The sequence below is a fragment of the Balaenoptera ricei genome, chromosome 7, assembly GCF_028023285.1.
Source record: "Balaenoptera ricei isolate mBalRic1 chromosome 7, mBalRic1.hap2, whole genome shotgun sequence".
NCBI lineage: Eukaryota > Metazoa > Chordata > Mammalia > Artiodactyla > Balaenopteridae > Balaenoptera > Balaenoptera ricei.
Genome location: NC_082645.1, coordinates 43,162,822 through 43,180,451, shown reverse-complemented (window position 1 = coordinate 43,180,451; position 17,630 = coordinate 43,162,822). Strand labels below are relative to the sequence as shown.

The window sequence follows — 17,630 nt, the reverse complement described above, 5'->3', positions numbered from 1 at the left end:
CAACTGCAATAAATTTTAAACTGCAGAACTAATAAAACAAACAAACAAAAATAAACTAATAAAGCAGACTGCCCTGTCCTGTCTTATCTGAAATTTTTATCAAGGAAGGAACTTATGCATAGTTTGCAGACACAGCTTCCATTATTTTTATTCCATTAAAATTAGCTGAAGTCAGATTTTTATTTTGCGAATTAGAAACATAATACTCAACCACTGAATAAAAGTAATCACTAAATCAAAATAACACTCCATTCCTGAACATTCTTTGCTGCCACCCAAGATTTTTTGTTTTTCATTAGAGGGGCAAGGTGGTATGGGCCCTCCGGATTCTCCAATTTGTACTGCCAATGAACAGCAGGATACCTAACTGATGACAACAACAAAATGCCTTGTTGAATGAATGAATCAACCACTGCACATCAGTTCAAGCAGGCATTGTTCTAGAGGGATGAAGTGAGATGAACAGGATGAATTTTAGTATATGTAAGCACTCTTAGTCTGAAAGCATGCTTTCTTGATGAATAAGGTAGGTAGCCTAGCCAGCAGGTAGCCTCCATTTAATGGAGTCAGGACATGGTGAAAAGAAAAATAAAGCAGGCTTCATACTTCTTCCCCTTGTTTTGTTTAATTAGTTTGTATTTCCCTTTCATTAACTTAGTATTGTTGATCTCTGTTTAGAAACAGTCTTACCTTTAGAAAGGGAAACACAAATAACAGAATTAAAACAGATTTAATCTTTTTAATCCCTTCACCTACTCAGATTGAAAATGGATGGGCCATACCTGGTCCACAGAATGTTTGGCCCCCGACTTAAATTTTTAAATACGGTTTCCTGCTATTTAAATTGGTAATTAACATAAAAGCCAAGGTTTCTGGCTTCTCTTGGAAAACTGGAGGATCTTGCGATACTGGGCCCAAATTCTAACATGGCAAAAACAAGCCAGAGCTGAGTGAGTGCTCAGTTAGGCACAGTCCCCACCAGCTCCTGACTCGTTGGAATCTGTGACTCTGCCCTACTCCTAAATTCAAGCCAGGAATAGTTTTGCATGCCCTAATCCTCCTGAGCCTTTGCTTCCTTGCCCAGAGTGGTAAATGGAGGTCAGAATTCCATTTCTGGCTAGGGATATGCAGGGACCTGCAGTTCTGTGGTTCCTGAGCCCTCTGAGCAATTAGTTCTAAGAACCCTAATCCTTCTTCAAAGACTACAGATCACATTCCCTGGCCAGGACTTACTCTCAATTTCTTCAGATCAAAATGGGGTTAACTGAATAACGTGAAGGCCAAGAAGGGGTAGAAGGAAGGACAACCTAGCACCCAAAGCAAGTATAATCATCAGCAAGTACCCGTGCCCAAGCCATCACACTTGAGAACATGGAAGCAGACCAAAAAGTCCGGGAGAGAGGCTCAGCCTCACGTCATTGGAATGTGAGGTACAAAGACTTCTCCCTGGTCAGACTCTCACCAGTATTACCCTCAGCCATAGATTGAAATCATTGATCTGCATACAGAGAGAGGAGGAAGCTAAGTAAAAAGTGATGCTTGCCAGCTCTGTGTATCCTCCACCACCGGTGTGCTAGAAGAAATCCTTACCCTCGAGTGAACATTTGGAAATTTAGTGATATTATTCTTCTTTAAAGCTAAACAGAAAAAAAAACAAAAACACAAAATGATGGTTAAGTAAAAATGGGATGAAAATGGAAAGCAATTCAACTTAGTGAATAACATTCCCGGGCATGTTAGCCAACAGAAGAAGAAAACAGGAGGCCATACTACAAAAGGTGTTAGAGAACACAAGGGAAGGGTGAGCATGTCTTCCCACCCAGCTCTCTGACCACCCAGATCCAAGCTGCTTTGAAGTTTGGCTCCAGAACAATAGTTCAGCAGCAAAACTGACAATAAACAGTAGCCAAACAGATGACAGTTTCTAGCCTTGTTAATAAGTACTGGTGGGATAAGTACACTATAGAACAGGCAACAACACACCACATCCTTTGATATCTTCAGAGACACAGGAACATACATAACAAGTGCAATTCATAGAAGAGTTAACGCCACAAAATAAACATGTAACCAGTTCCATGTCAATCTCAGCATGGGAGTCAAACAATGGCTGTTTCACATACTCCAGTTAGAGTGTGTGCTTCCCTTGTCGCTATTCTAATCAACTGGGCACTACAGAGAAGTTTGTTCCTTATTTAACCATCAAGAACTAAGCCCAGGCAGTTACTTCTTGGGAAAGTTATTATTTCTGGTGCCCCCATCTTGACCAAAGAAGCAGATCCAGATATGATCTCATCACAGAAGAAATGCTCAGGGTTTGACATGGAACAGAGCCACCAGTGAAGAAGCATGAATGAGATAAGACAGTGGGAGCTCCTAAGCCTTTGTTCTCGTTTCTTGCTTTGCAGCCTTGCTCCAACATGGAATTGTTGATAGCTGAAATTTGGGCATGACACTCAGAGGGAAAAGAGGTGAGTATAAAGCTATAGATTGCCTATATCAGCTTATACAGGCTTCTAGGTCAAAAGAGCTCCCTGAGTTTAGCTTGTACCATGAGCTCCACCACACTGTGGATGATGGCTACAGACTATATAAGACAGTTAAGAGAGACCCAATTTACAGCTGTGTGTAGTTCACAGCTCCTTCTGCAAATCATTTTGCAACTTTAGAGCACCTTGTATTCCTGAGAGTTTGTATAGCAGCTCATTTTACTATCAAAGCATGCCGAGTACAAAAAGGCAGGTTTAATATCTGTAAATCTATTCGAACACACTAAGTGCTCAATAAATGTTAGGTATAGTAACTACTGTTATTAATGACTGTCATTTTGTGTTCAAAGATATTGGCCCCAAAATCTTAAAAGCAACCTAGTTGGTCCCAATCCTGACTCTCAAAGAAGTGCTCTATTCATCGTTTTCTGAAAATTTCTAGAAGTAATTGCATTAATTCAACTCGCACACACCATCACAGCCATGTGGATTCACAGATGTATTGAAAGTGCTAGTGAGTAAGCAGTTATGACTGAAATGCAAAACCATGCAGTGTGAAGACCACATAAAACACAACATGATGGAGATGGCAATTCCATGCTAGGATGCTGGGTGGCCCTGACACACAAACAGAGGGTCATTAGGGGTCAAAAAATCTGTAGCAACCTTTTAAGAGCATCAGGTGAGAAAGAGTAATAGTTTAGTAATGGTATTCCTCAGTGAGAACAGGTTCGCAGAAAAATCGAGAGCCACGCTTGGCGGTGCGAGCAGTAAAGGGCACAGTCTTCAGCACTGCATCGAAAATGACAGCCAAATAAGACAAACAGAAGAGAGTAAGAAGCCAAGATCTACTGCATTAGTATACGGTTAGTGCTTTGTTAATCATACCTGGGGTAAGGGTGGCAGAGGTGAGCAGGAAGGGTGTAAGGCAATATATACCCAAGTGAGCTCATAAAGCCCAGAAGAGCTACTCAGTCTTTACTCATTCTGGGGTAGAACATGGAAAATAGTCCAAGGAGGAGAAAAAAAAATCCGCTCCATAGACAGATATTCATTTACCTCCTATGGCATATCAGGTCAGACAAATAGAAACTGTACATTTCACCAGCCAGGTGTCGCTAAGCTGGAGAACAGACTGAAGAAAATGGCACTCTAAGTTCTCAACGTGCCACGGCTGGATGCTTCTCTACCTACAAGTCAATCTTACCGTGGCCCTGAGGCTAAACGGTGCTGCCCAAGGAGATCTGTTCCTGCTCTTGCTCATAGGAGAGCTGCTCCCTCAATGTGGGAGAGGCAAGGAGAGAGGCTAAACAAGGAAGCTTTATCTGGGAGCCCTCTGCAAGCCACTGCAGGGTGAATACAGATACGGGCAGGCACAAATGTACAGAACACCTGTGCACCCTATGTAGAGATCTATCCCACTGCTTACACTGGTTTACTCTGGGCAAGGAACTCTTTATTGACTTCCTTTTTAGGGATTTATTCACGTATTTTATTTCCTTGGGTCTGAGCTGATGAAAGAAATCTGATTTGGGCAGTTTGGGATCCCTATTTCCAAAGCTGACTAAGCTATTAACAAGAAATGAGAAGTCAAAAGGCTGAGTTATATTTTTTAAAAATTAGGACAGTTGAGGAAATGTGAATAATGACTAGCTATTTGATATTAAGGAACTCTTAGTTTTGGAGGTGTGTGATAATGGTCTTGTAGGTATGCTTGTTTGCTTTATTAAAGAGTCCTTATCTTTTGAAGGCATATATGGAAATATTTCCAGATGAAATTGTATGTCTTGGATTTGCTTCAAAATAATTCCAGAGGTTAGGGGGTGGGAAGTAGGTAGAAGCAGACGTGTAACAAGATTGGCCATGAGTTGAAAACTATTCATGGGTGAAGGGTACATGGGAATTCATCATACTAATCTCTATACTTTTGCGTAACATTTCCTACAAAAGAAGTTTTAAGTATCTTAGAAGCTGATAAGCAGTATTCTTATGCAACAAACATGAAAGGAAAGTCACCTGTAGCCACTGCCCCAAATTATTGCCCTGATCTTTAAGAGGGAATGCAGAAACTCGGAAGAACTGGTTCGAGCAGAAAGCATTAGGCTACAACTTAATCAGACAAGAACCAATCTGGGTTAGGCACCATTCCTAGCTGAGAGAATGACCATCCCCCAACCCTGGGCTTCTGGGCTGTTGGTCTATCCGCATGAAAGCACCAGCTCCTGATTTCCTAACATCTTCACTTACTTTGAGTGCGTAAAAAGGCTTTTAAAGAGCATGCTGGAAAAACATGTGTTGACTGTGCTTAGTACAGTATGGGTCCTGTCCATAGCAGTTATCAATCAGGCAGGTGGGTAGGAGTGGCCATGAGGGAGAAAATGGAGCATGGTGACAAATCTAAGACAATGGAACATCATTAGAAAAAGGAGCCCTGGTGAAATCTACAGGGTTCCAATGATATTGAGAAACAGAGATTTTTTTCAGAGAGAGTGTTGGGGTTCTTTGACAGGCAGTATACAGGCTACTATAAATATACTTCAAATACTAGCGTGGAGTTTCTCTGTAGTTCTGGATCTGAATAAAATCAACTGAAGAACTTGTAAACCCTGGACAAAAGCGGTAGCATAATCTGTAAATGGCCCAGTAACGGTGAGGCCAGTGGGATCTCCATGGGCCACAATGAGAAAATAGCCTTTACCTGTGATAATATCTTCAATGGCACCGTCTTTTCCTTCGTATACGTGTCTATTATCTTTAACTTGTCGCCTTCTTAATTCCGCAATTAATTCTTGCTGCTGCCTCTTTGATTTGTGGGAAGGAGACTGAGAAGAAAAAAGAATGGCAGAGATTAGTGGGACCAGCACCCACTGGAGGTTTGAGAAAATCCAAAATGTGTCTGAGCATTTTGTTACTAACAAGCAGCCTCAGTCCGAAGCACAAACAGCACCATCCCAAACATTCTGCTCAGCAGAGGAAAACTCAGAAAGCTTCTGGGAAGAAAAACTTTTGCACTAAAGAATGCACAAAACTGGCAGCAATGGGAAGGCTGGACACTATGGCAACAAGAGGCAGCTAGTAATAACCAGTGACTTGTTAACCTTTGGTCCAGAGGATCATGAGGAAGAATTCTTCGACCTGCCAGCCTTCGTGGTCTTCACCTATGTTGTTTCCCTCCATAGAATGCTCCCTCCCATTCCCAGAGAAGCCCTCCCACTGTCAAGGCCAGCCTCAATGGCGACCCCGTGAAGCCTTCTGGTCCCGGGACACTAAGCCGTCCAATCATCAGGTTACCCGGGATGGCCTCTCTGTGTATCCATCTGAGATTTAAATTCCCGATCTCTATAAACTTGGAAATGCCACACAAACATGCTCTTAGCCCCATTCCAGTGACTGCTGAACAAAATAATGAACAAGTGTCCATCTGCCAAGTTTCCAAGGCCTAGAAGGAAGCGGAAGGCATCCTGTGCAAATCTGGCTTCCTGGCCTCTTGACGGCTCCATCTCAGGAGCCTGGCACACCTCACCTTTGGGTCCTGCTGCTCCAGCAGAGCTTCCTGCTCCAGGAGTTTCTCCATCAGCGCTTGTTCCTGCTTTTTCCTCAGCTCGTTTTCCTCTTCTGCTTGCTGGGTAAAATCAAAAGTGGCAGAAGATGATGTCAGTGGAAACGCCAGCAGTCAAGATTTTTAAAAGCCATTCTTAGAGAATCCTTGGTTAGCCAGGAAGTAGAGTAAAGGGAAGGTTTGGAAGATCTACACTATATGCCTGATTCGAGGTTTTGCTGTCGGTCTGTATCACACCTCTTCATAACCTAGTAGTTGAGATTCACCCCTTCCAGAGAATTCCTTTCCTGATGGTTCTCTCCCCACTCAGCCTGCTTCTTAACCTCCATACCATACACGTCGGGGCACCTCCTCTTTTTTTTTTTTTTTAGAAGAATCCACCTGCTTTCTTTTTTTTTTTTTTTTTTTAAAGATTTATTGATTGATTGATTGATTGCTATGTTGGGTCTTCGTTTCTGTGCTAGGGCTTTCTCTAGCTGCGGCAAGTGAGGGCCACTCTTCATCGCGGTGCGCGGGCCTCTCACCATCGCGGCCTCTCTTGTTGCGGAGCACAGGCTCCAGACGCGCAGGCTCAGCAGTTGTGGCTCACGGGCTTAGTTGCTCCGCGGCATGTGGGATCTTCCCAGACCAGGGCCCGAACCCGTGTCCCCTGCATTAGCAGGTAGATTCCCAACCACTGCGCCACCAGGGAAGCCCCCGGGCACCTCCTCTTTTGGCAGCTCTGCTCAGTGATTCTCATGTGAGATTGTTTTTCTTCCAGAATCTCTCCCCCTCCCTACAGCTTCTCTGAAAGGAGGGGCTCAGATTCCTCTCCTTTCGCCCACTGTTAGAGGAAAACCTCCATTCCCTCGCCTCTTGCTTCCTCAGGGCCCTCACCAAGTTGACACTCTTGGGCTTTCTCCCCACAGCTCACTCACTTCCAAGGGAGGCAGTGACAAGTGTGATGAATTAGGGACAAGAAATCCAACAGGCCGACCTCAGCTCAGCCCCGCGGGGCATCCCCTCTTTTGAAGCCAGCCTCCTTAAAGCAACTTCTAATAGTCTAGCTGTGCACTGGTAAGTCATCTAATTCAGGGCCGAAGGGTAAGCTCACAGAGACACATCCTGTCCTCCAATCCAGATTTTATCAGTAATAAAGTTTACATTTTCATCTCTGTTGCTTTTGTCTCGTTTCATTTTGGTTCAAACTTAGGAAGGGAAATGACAGATGACATCCTAAAACCCTAACATCTGCCCATCAAGTCCCTGGGTCAGTGTCAGGCTGGGCAGTTATTCACTATGTAATATGTCAGGGCAAGGAGAACATCCTGTCACGTCCCTGCCTGATAAGCGCCTCACACAACCAGCGAACAGGACCCCGGGGAGAAATGATAACGTGGAAGGAGCACCTGATGGGCTCTGACCTGTGACACCCCACAGATCAGCTTCTCTTTTTCCTCTGCTCTATGCACGACCCCGCTGAAGGGCCAGACTTGGAGACCAAACAGGGGCACTTCCCAGCTTGTATTATACAATTTAAAAACAGCATATATTTTCTTTTTAGACCTTAGACTTACAATTTTCTTTAGTGAAGAAGCATGGTCCCAGCTCGTAACAACAGCCACCTTGAGCCATCTTGGTAGCACATCAGGGGACCCCAGAGTACCACAGCCAGCAGCTCTGGTGACCAGTGCTTCTCATTGCTCACGGCCCCCAGGAGCTCGCACATGGACTTGGTGCTGTATTTGTGTTCATCCTCGCTGCCGGGGACACTTTCTTTCTGCTTGTGATATCACTGCTACACTAAGCCATGCTGAGAGAAGATGGCTAAATATTGTAACCTTGTGAGTTCAGTAAAAGGCCCAAGGATGGCTCTCCAATGCCATCAGGTGATGGTGAAGTGACCCACTGTTTCCAATCACGTGTTTCTCAAAAATGTCCACAGCCCTGCCGCCTCCCTCCCCGCTCCACAATCACACTCCTCCTTCCTAGACCAACATTACCCAGCTTATACATAGACAAGCCTGGAGAATACAGATCGCAGTGTCTCCTAAGAGCACTGAAATCCCCTCATGCCCTGCCCTCCTTGTCTTCCTTTCTCAAGGGACAAATTCTTCTGACACAGATCTTTCTGGGTCACATGCTTTTTCAAGACCACGGTCCCGGATTATGTCATAGAGGGCCTCCCATTTAAAGGAAGGGCCATTATGGGTCCAGATGAAGAAACGGGGAGCAACTGTCCTTCCTAGAGCCATCTTTTGGTCCACACTGGAGAAACGTTGGTCCAGAGGCCCACGGGCCTGGGCAGAGCTACGACACAAGCAGGCTCTCCCTGACCTCAGCGACAGTGCCGCTGCCACAGGCCAGGGCTCACTCCTTCTACCCTTTACCCACTCAGCAACTCCACGGGAGGCCTAGGTTTCTCAGTCCTTCAACCTGCCTGAGAGGGTCAACAGTCAACGGGGCAGCAGTGGTCCTGGCTCTCACTTTCCCACAGTCAGCCAAGAGCTTTTGTTTGGGAGCTGAGCCCCCAGCTGGCCAGGTAGAGACAGGGAGCATGACGGGCTGAGGGCCGCAGGAGCAGGGCCAGAGACCGCTGTCTCGTCCTCACCACCCACATCTGCTGCCCGAAGGCACAGGGCGGGTCTCTGCAGAGCCACCGAGACCCAGACACAGCTCTAGGAGGGCACCCACTCAAGAAGTAATGCCAGGGAAGGCTTGAAAGAAACCAGGCTCCTGTTTACCTTATAGGCTTTCACAAACCGGACAAAGACGGGAAAGAAGACAGAGGGTGGTGTCGTCTTGGGGTTTTCTCCAAAATACTTCACCACATCATCGAAGGCGTCCTGTGAAGAAGCGAATTTCTCTTGAATGTCATTTTTCCAGCATTTGAACTCGGCACTCTGGGAAAAGAGCTGCAGCATCTCCCACAGGTCTCTGGCCTCCATCCTCCCTCACCTCCCACGATTCTCTACAGCCTGTGTTTCCTCCCAACACCCAAAGGCAACCAGAAGAATGCAACACTGCTACACTGGGACCTCCTGCCACCTCTACACACACACACACAAATGAGGAACTACTCCTTTCAAGAGCGTCCTAAAGCCATGGGAAGACTCCTTAAAGCCAACCAGGTTAGAAGGGACCTTAGAAGTTTGCTCAGACTCTAGATCCCAGCTCACTGCTTCAACGCTCCTTACAGTAGCCACTCACTCACTCAAGTCTCTGCTTGAACCTTCCCGAGACACAGAGAAACCAGCCTCACAAGGGAACCATCCCACCACGTCTGCTTCCTGAGTTCCCACAACCCTCTGCCTTCCCTTCTGGCGTACAGTCCATTCTGGCTGCTTCTCAGGTGTGTAAACTTGACCCCCAGTGTGATATCAGATTTCAAGGTCAAGGCCTCCTGGAACCCAACACACTGGGTGACACTGCTGTGCTGAGCACAGGCCTACCACACGTTGGTTGAAGTGAACACAGGACCCACAATAAAGGGAGCCCAGGAGTGGAAGGGGAGGGGGCGGGGAGGGCCTCTAGAGAAAAGGGTGAAGACCTAAAATTAGAAGAGACAATGAGCAGCACAGGGGCATCTCCAGGTACAAAATGCAGAAAGATCCCCATCCCCCTTAATAACACCTACGTAAGAAATCTACCCTCAGCAGACAGAGGACAATTTCCCCACCACCACCACCCAAAGCCAGGGCCAGCACCCCAGGTGGCTTTAAGGGATCCAATCCCTTCTTCTTCATGGGTGTTGGGGGCACAGACACTCACCTGTGCAATCTTGGCATCATCCTGCAGCTTCTTCAGCTTTCCCTCATTGTTGAGGATGAACTCCTTCAGCAGCGTGTTGTGGTCATGCATGGTGTACTCCCTCTTGGTCAAGTCCATGCCCCTCTGCAGCTCCTTGACGTCCAGTAAAACATTCTCAAGGGAGACTGAAGTAGAGAAAGCAATGTCCCCGTGACTTCAGGTGGGAAAGTCAAAGCCACAGTGAGTCTGGGTGATGAGCCAAGTTCTCAGTGGGTTTCTAGGGTTATGCAAGGCCCTTAGATCTAGTCTCCAGCCTTCAGTGCAGAGATCCATTAATAGGAATAATTTGCTAAGTGCTCACCATCAAGCACTGCATTAAATCCTTTACATGCACTAATTCAGTTGCACCATTAGCCCATGTTGCCAACGAGGAAAAGCAACACAAAGAGGTTACGTGGGCTGCCCTAGGTCACACAGCTAGGAAGTGGCAGAGACGGAGTTTGGATAACCACCACGGATCCCAAATCCTGTGCTTGTTCCCAACTATTTCATTTCTCTTACTGGAGATGATAACCTATTGGTTGGCCTGTAGGGTTAGAGGTTCCTTAACTGACAGGCCCAAGAGCTTATCCTCTATCTGACTCTTTGAACTCTTCTGCACTTCTGTGGCTCTCCAGCAGGGGGTAGCATTTCACCTACTGAATTTTTAGTTGTACTGTCCACAAGGACCCAAAGCAACTTTGACCAGCTTCTTTTTGCTAAACAACCCTTCCATGCGTCAGAAGGGGTTATTAGCACAAACCTTTCCATCTGCAGTGTGGCCACCCTCCCAGAGCGGATTCACTTCTGCAGCCTCCTGCAGGAGGTCTGGGCGCAACCTCTGGCTCCCCACTGCCTGACGCAGCTCTGCACATGGATGGATTACGGAACAATGTAGCATGCTTTTCCCTCACTAGACCCACACTGTGCTATTCATCTTTGACTCCTCAGTGCTTAGGCCTGTGCCAAGTACAAAGCAGGAACTCAGACAGGTTCACTGGATAAAGGAAGGAGTGAGTAAATAAATGAGTGAAGGGATAAGGTCCTGCCTCTCAGCCTCCTCTAGGGCTTCAGCAGCGTCTATCCCACTAACAGGGCATCATCTAATTCATTAATTCACTCATTCATTTGTTCCCAACCATCAATTTGCCAGGACCTAAGGAAATTATAAAGATAAATAAAATGATTATACCCATACATGAACAGGTTGCAGTGGATGTGCAAAATGTTGTGATAAAATTTATTAAATCTTGTATGAGAGGCTTGTACGGAATGCTCTTGAGTAAGAACACAGAAGCAGCAGCCATTTACTCTGCGGAAATCAGAGAAAGTCTTGCCCTCAGAGATTCAATTCGCTAAGTCTGGGGTAGGTCTCAGGAATACAAATTTACAATAAACACTTTGGTTGCTTAAGATCATAATTTGAGAATCACAGCATGTATCCAACTCTGAGGTCAATCTGCATCTTGTTCCTTTTTCTAGCCTAATGTTCTTTTGAGAGGACGTGGTACACTGGACAACACACCATATGAGAAGATTATCTGAGTTCAAGTTCTGTTTCTATCATTTTCTACCCATGTGACCTTGGGCAAGGCATTTAATCTATAAAAATGTCAGTTTTTTCATCTGTACCAGTACAGCCCAACTATCTCAGAGTAGCCAATGATTTAAATGAGAAAATGTGTAACTGTCATAACAAAGTAACAACCAAGAAGTACTGATAATTTAACTTGTGCTCAGGCTGAACACAAAATGTTTAGAACTGCCACACCTGAGCAAGTGGGACAGCACAAAATCTAATTAAAGTGTTTGTTGGGGGCGGGGGGTGAGTCTCAGATTCTCTCATTTCAAATGACAGCAACAGAATAAAAAGGGCAACAGATGGAAGAGGGAAGGCACATGAAGCCCAAAGACCTGGATCTTTACAAAGAGAACACTGCCCTCTTCATGTCCGTGTTTGTTATTGCTCCCAGGTACGCGCAACACCAGAGGCTATGTGTTTCAGCTCAGAGCCTCTGTTTTAGCCTCGCCTTTGTACAGGGGTTCTGAAGAGTGTTGTTTAAGCAGGAAAGGGTCCCCCATGATTCAAGGCATTCATACCCAAGAGTAACATTAAGAGCTGAAATCAAGTACCTGAGGCAGCTTTCTCCACGTAATGAAGCTCATTATAAAATAGGGACACTTGGTGATATTTTTCTTTTACGACATTGGATATATAGTGCAACAGTGTTTGCTTTCGGTCCGTTGACTTTGTATCTAAGAGCTGAAAACCAAAGGGGATGAGGGTTAGAGTAACAGATGATGGGAGAGTTACCTGCCAGATGATGCTCTCCCGCTCAGAATAAATACCTGAGCACAGGTGCCCCAAAGCGGAGAGAAAACATTCCCACAGGAGAGTCAGCTTTGGTCTCGGGTGAACCAGGCCATGGATTTTTTTTTTTAATTTTTTTTTTGTTAACATCTTTATTGGAGTATAACTGCTTTACAATGGTGTGTTAGCTCCTGCTCTATAACAAAGTGAATCAGTTATACATATACATATGTTCCCATATCTCCTCCCTCCTGCAGCCCATGGATTATTAAGTGACAAGAGGACTTCCTGACCAGGGGACACGCTCAACTTTAGGGGCGACTCTAAGCATGAGAGCTGTTCACACGTCTCTCCTCACGTGAACTCCCCGCCCCCATCTGCTCCACCACCTCCCTGGCTTACAAGCAGGAAGACTCCAGTTTCAGTGCTCTCCCAAGTGAAGGCCAGAGTAGGAAGTGAGGCTGGAGCCGCGAGTGTGCACAGGTGTGCACGGGTACACCTATGCCATAGTCCTCACATCCTGCTCAGCCCCACCTACTCCCCAACTCAAAGCAGATGTGCTTAACGTACGTACCAGGGCCTTCTGGGGGCCAGAACTGTGACTAACTAGACAGTCCCTATCAAACAACCATGTCCCCCCGCACCTGGGGCTGGGGGCTCCAACCACCGCCCAACCTGCTCCCGTGGAAGCCACGTCCGCCAGTGCAGCCCGGGGCACAGGGCTCCACGGAGCATTCTCTCTGGTCCTGTTCCCAAGTCAGGTGACTCTGAAAAGCAGAGCACCCTTCTTCATCCAGGAAAAAAAAAAAAAAATTTTTTTTTAGAAAACACAGAAAAGTATAAAGCAGCAGCTCAAAAAACCTTCCTAATTCCATTCACCCTCTCTGTTAATATCTTAATCTTCTTCCATTCGGTTTTTTTTTTCTCCATATTTTACCTAGTTAAAAATCAAACTGTACAGACAACTTATACCCTGCTTTCTTTCCTAAACACAAAATTACCTATTCCTTTGAAAACTCTTCACAAATATTCTAACAGTGGAAGAATAGTTCACCGTATTAACTATCATTACAGCATATCTAATCATTTCCCCAAATGTTGAATCTTTACACTGTTACTAATTATTTGCAATTATAAATAAAATATAGCACCCATAAGTCAGACCCCTGAGGAAAGATTCCTAGAAATGGAAATATCGGGTGAAAAGGTATGAGTATTTTTAAGGTTCGAAGTGCTTGCTGCCATATGGCGTTCCAGAAAATTTGTACCCACTAGCAGAGAATCTTCATCAAAACATCCCACCCCACTTCCAAGAGCAGACTCTCTCTGCTCCAGGACTTAATCTTTGCCAGCTGTTTTGTCTCTCATATAGCTCTTGTACTTCTTTTAGTCCACTCACCAGATCTAAACTCTGAAGTTTAAATCCATAAACTGCTCCTCGTTTACTGCTATTCATATAGTTTCCGAGGGCCAAGATGATCTGCAAAGAAAGAGAGAAAAGAGAAGCCCATCGGTACAGCAGCCCAGGCATTCCCAGGCTGAGGAATGCAGCTGACAAGTCAGCTCTTCCATACACGTATAAGAGGAAAACTTCACTTGCCTCCAGAATTTTCTTGAGTTTTTGGGACGACTTTATAGAGACAGATGCTGCTATAATTGAATGCAGTTGCTAGATTCCAGGCAAGGGAAAGAAGGAGGGGGAAAAAAAAGACATGTTAAAAATGGGAAACTCTGATTGAAAACTAAAACTTTAATACAGAAGAAAACAGGCCTGCATTTAGAACTTAAAGCCTTAATGCTGAGATTCTATTTTTTCCTAAACATAAAAATTTTAAGTTGTCCTGCTAGGTCTTAGGTAACTAGAGCATTACATGTAAGCTCTTCTCTAAATAGGAAGTATTATCAGAACTAGCTTATCATAAAATCTGTAAGCAATGAGACTTAAGTTAGGAGTCAACAGCGTCTTCCAGGAGAACTCAATAGCCTGCCCACCATCTCTAATCATGTAATACAATTCATATTTTTAAATCAATGGAGCTAGCCAAGAACAAAAACAAAACAAAACAGCAAAGAAATATAATCACCGTGTAGAAGTTCTCAGAACATATTTTGGACACACATGCTACTATAATCAGTAATTAACAAACACTTATTTAGAAACAGAATTGGGAAAGAACTATTTATGATATTCATAAGTCTCTACCAGATTAACACAAAGGAACAAGAGATGGCTGGTTATTATTTCTACGCCACCACAATGTACTGTAACAAACTTCCAAGGAAGAAGACCCCCGTGGCAAATTTAACACTTCCAATGAAAGTCAATAAGCCTGTTCACTAAAGATATGAGATGGTTTTTAGAAATAAAGTTAAATTTTCAGTCTTGGTAACCCAGCCAGAGGACTGGTACCTTGAGGAGGGGACCAAATTTGAGAAAATGATTCTCCTTGTCCTCTGTATTGAGGTGTCCTTTAAAATCCAAAGGACATCTGCAGACACAGGAAATGGCATTCTCTAGGGAGAAGAGCAATACGGAATGGGGAAATTCACCGTTTTCAATTTTACTTGGCATACACAATGAGAAAAAGATGGTAAAAATAAAAATGCCATGTCGAAAGTTCTGGGAAGAAGTCTTAGAGCCCATGACATTAAGTGCAATTCTGGGAGAAAGTTAAAAGAAAACAACAAAAAAATGCTATCTGTTTGGACCCCTTCCCTTGCCAGAGTTGGTCCACTCACAGGAGTCAGCATCTGAATGCTTTCGGCAAAGTTCCCAATGAAGGCCATGATGGTCATCTTCTGCATGAGCCGCTCAATTTTACTGAACTGCATCATGAACCGGTCTTCATCTGACAAGTTTTCCAGGGGCTTCCTTTCCCGCTCATAGAGCCGCAGCACTTTCACCTCATTCTCAGTTGGCAAGAACCTCATCAAACACTCTACAAAGTCTACAGGCAACGTCTTCAAGTCAAATCTGAAGACAGAGGTGGACATGTCAGTGTTAAAGAGACAAAAGTCAGTGTTAAAGAGCAAACCCCCTCCCCTCTCAGCCACACCGCCACCTGGTCCAGCTCATGAACCACCGTGTCGATGAGCTGATGTCTACAGCTGGACGGTGTCTACAGATGTGAACATGTCCCCTGGTGCTGGCTCTTGACTGTGCATCAAACACTCTCATCGGTCCTTCCTGGAAACCTGGACCTTATCACAACTGCCATGCTCAGTTTTTAGGCTATTAGTATAGCTCTAAGCCTCTAGAAATCAATAGTAAATGACAGCAGGTAGAAGCAGAAGGAAAGCTGAAGTATCTGGTGGTTAAGTGGTTCAAGGACATGTTTTTTTAGGCATGTGAAGTACTGCTAATTAAGGAGATATAATATTATACACACAATTACAGAATATCTGGTGAACTCTGTAAAGTATTTCAATTAAACCAGTAAGTCTGGGATATTTTTTCTCCTTTAGAAAAAAAATGCATCAAAATGCCTGTACTATATGGATGCTTTGGCTTCAATGCACACATCCCTTGAGGGAGTACTCAGTCTTTGTGGACCTATACTCAATCTGAACTGAAGAAGTATTTGCTACAATCTCTATTCTATTCTCTGGACAGTCTTTGTTCAGTAATAGAATTACACTTAATCATCATGACAAACAAGGTATGTGAAGATTAAAAACCAGAATTCTTATCAGGTTTCAACACCAGAAATCAGAACAGATGATAGGGTGCACTAAACTACTAGTTTACGATCCTGGCTGAGGACATGAAACTGGAACAAATGATTTCTCAGTGTCTTTTACTCCCCTAAGAATCTCTGATCAAAATTTATGAAATACCAATTAATGATGAATTAGTTCCTAAAACATCTAATAACATCCTTATCGTATCTGAAAGTCACCATGACTCAAAGAGTAGAAAGATTCTTCTAATAGAAGAGTAAATAAAATCAATGCCTTCTCTGCAGTTCAAGGATTAAAAAAAGAACTAAACTTGCTTTAAGATGCCCTGAAAGTGCTAAGCAGCAACAGGAATCACATTCCTATTGTTATGAATTAAGACATGCCTCTGTCTCCTATTTGCATTTGGCGTTGAGTTGAATCATTCCACAAATGCCATCAAATTTGTACTCAACGAATCTGGATAAAATTTAGATACTCCACAGAAAACTGATATTTTCTCCCTTTTCTTAGCATCTGCAATACTTCTCTCAACTTTCCTTTTATGTAAGCACTGCTGCAGGCATATATAAGAGAACAGACCAAGGTAATAAATGATGTCACGATCCAGTTGTTATTCTTCTAAAACAATTAATTACTCATTCTAATATAGCACCCCCGAAGGTCATTTCTGGTCCACCTCTTCAGCGTTACCATTTTTATTCTAAATTTACTAGGATATAATCTTTCAGAATGCCCTGAACTTACACATGAATAGCTTTACATATTTCGTCCGCGGTCTTTCCAGCTTTCCTTAAAGTTATGGCAAGATTTTTAGCCCTATTTGCTTCTAGTAATGTCACTTTGTTTGATCCCTTCTGCGTTATCTTCTGTTTGCTTGAAGAAAGATCAATGGCAGGACCTTGGGCTTTTGTCTTAAATATTTCCTCAAATTCATCTACATTTAAGTCCTGGGTTGGAGAGGAATGAAATAGGCAAATTAGATTATACTTAAAAATGAAGTCAGGAAGCCACCATTTAGACAGTTTCTTAAGCATCAAAGAAGTTACTTTTTCTACTAAGTACTGATACTTGTCTTTGGCCATGGCTTGCTCTATTTCTCTATTTGTGTTAGTGTTGTATGACTTATGCCACATATACAGACAAAAATGTCTAAAGTAGACAACTGTTTCCAACCAGTTAACTCAATTGCCTTTCAATTACTGCCTTGTAGAGATGGCCAGCACAGACTAAAACTATCCACCAAACCAGCTAGTAGGTGTGATTATTGAGTCCTTTTTCACTTATAGTTCAATAAAGGGTTTTTATGCCCCTTTATAAATTAAGGGCAAAGATTGTGTCAGATGTACATTTTGTGACATACAGTGAAGATGTTCAAAACTATTCCATTTTAATGGATAATAAGTTTTGAAATGTATTTTTAGAAGCACCTTACAAAATAGCATCCAATTTTATTCTCCTTTTCTTCTTTACATCAAGACACTTAAAACACTAGCTTTTATTGCAGAAACTTTCAGGTTAACACAGCACCCATTCTGGCTTTGCTGCATAGAGAGGGCCCCTTGTTTCTACCCAATGAGAAAGATACCTCCAGAATTCGCTCATCATCAATTTCATTGAAGACTGTGCCATTGATCTGATTTGGCTTCAGGGCAACCCAGTTAAAAACTGGCATTCTGAATTTCGTCTTGATTGGCTTCTTAATTTTCACAGCTACAGAGGTCAGACAGAATGAAATTAAGATTCCACCAAAACCCTCGAGAACAATCAGACAACAGTCCTTGCAGATGACACTCTAACACTGGAGGAAGGCTGGCAAGAGGTG

The 17,630-nt window shown here is 43.8% G+C and overlaps 1 protein-coding gene across 3 annotated transcripts in view; it reads right to left on the bottom strand.

Moving 5' to 3' along the window:
• The window catches only part of FMNL2 (formin like 2), a 307,483-nt gene that overhangs the window by 2,435 nt on the left and 287,418 nt on the right, over nt 1–17,630 (bottom strand). Inside the window, exons 16-26 of one of the 3 annotated variants that reach the window (XM_059927874.1) lie at nt 17,394–17,518; nt 16,553–16,755; nt 14,867–15,101; nt 13,728–13,796; nt 13,527–13,607; nt 11,950–12,079; nt 9,799–9,962; nt 8,772–8,873; nt 6,013–6,111; nt 5,188–5,311; nt 1,591–1,637 (exon numbers count right to left, since the gene is read on the bottom strand). In XM_059927874.1, the coding sequence (XP_059783857.1) occupies nt 1,591–1,637; nt 5,188–5,311; nt 6,013–6,111; nt 8,772–8,873; nt 9,799–9,962; nt 11,950–12,079; nt 13,527–13,607; nt 13,728–13,796; nt 14,867–15,101; nt 16,553–16,755; nt 17,394–17,518 (1,379 nt within the window). Of the gene's footprint in view, nt 1–1,543; nt 1,638–5,187; nt 5,312–6,012; nt 6,112–8,771; nt 8,874–9,798; nt 9,963–11,949; nt 12,080–13,526; nt 13,608–13,727; nt 13,797–14,866; nt 15,102–16,552; nt 16,756–17,393; nt 17,519–17,630 lie in introns of all 3 variants that reach the window. The other 2 variants (XM_059927873.1, XM_059927872.1) reach the window with 2 other exon arrangements.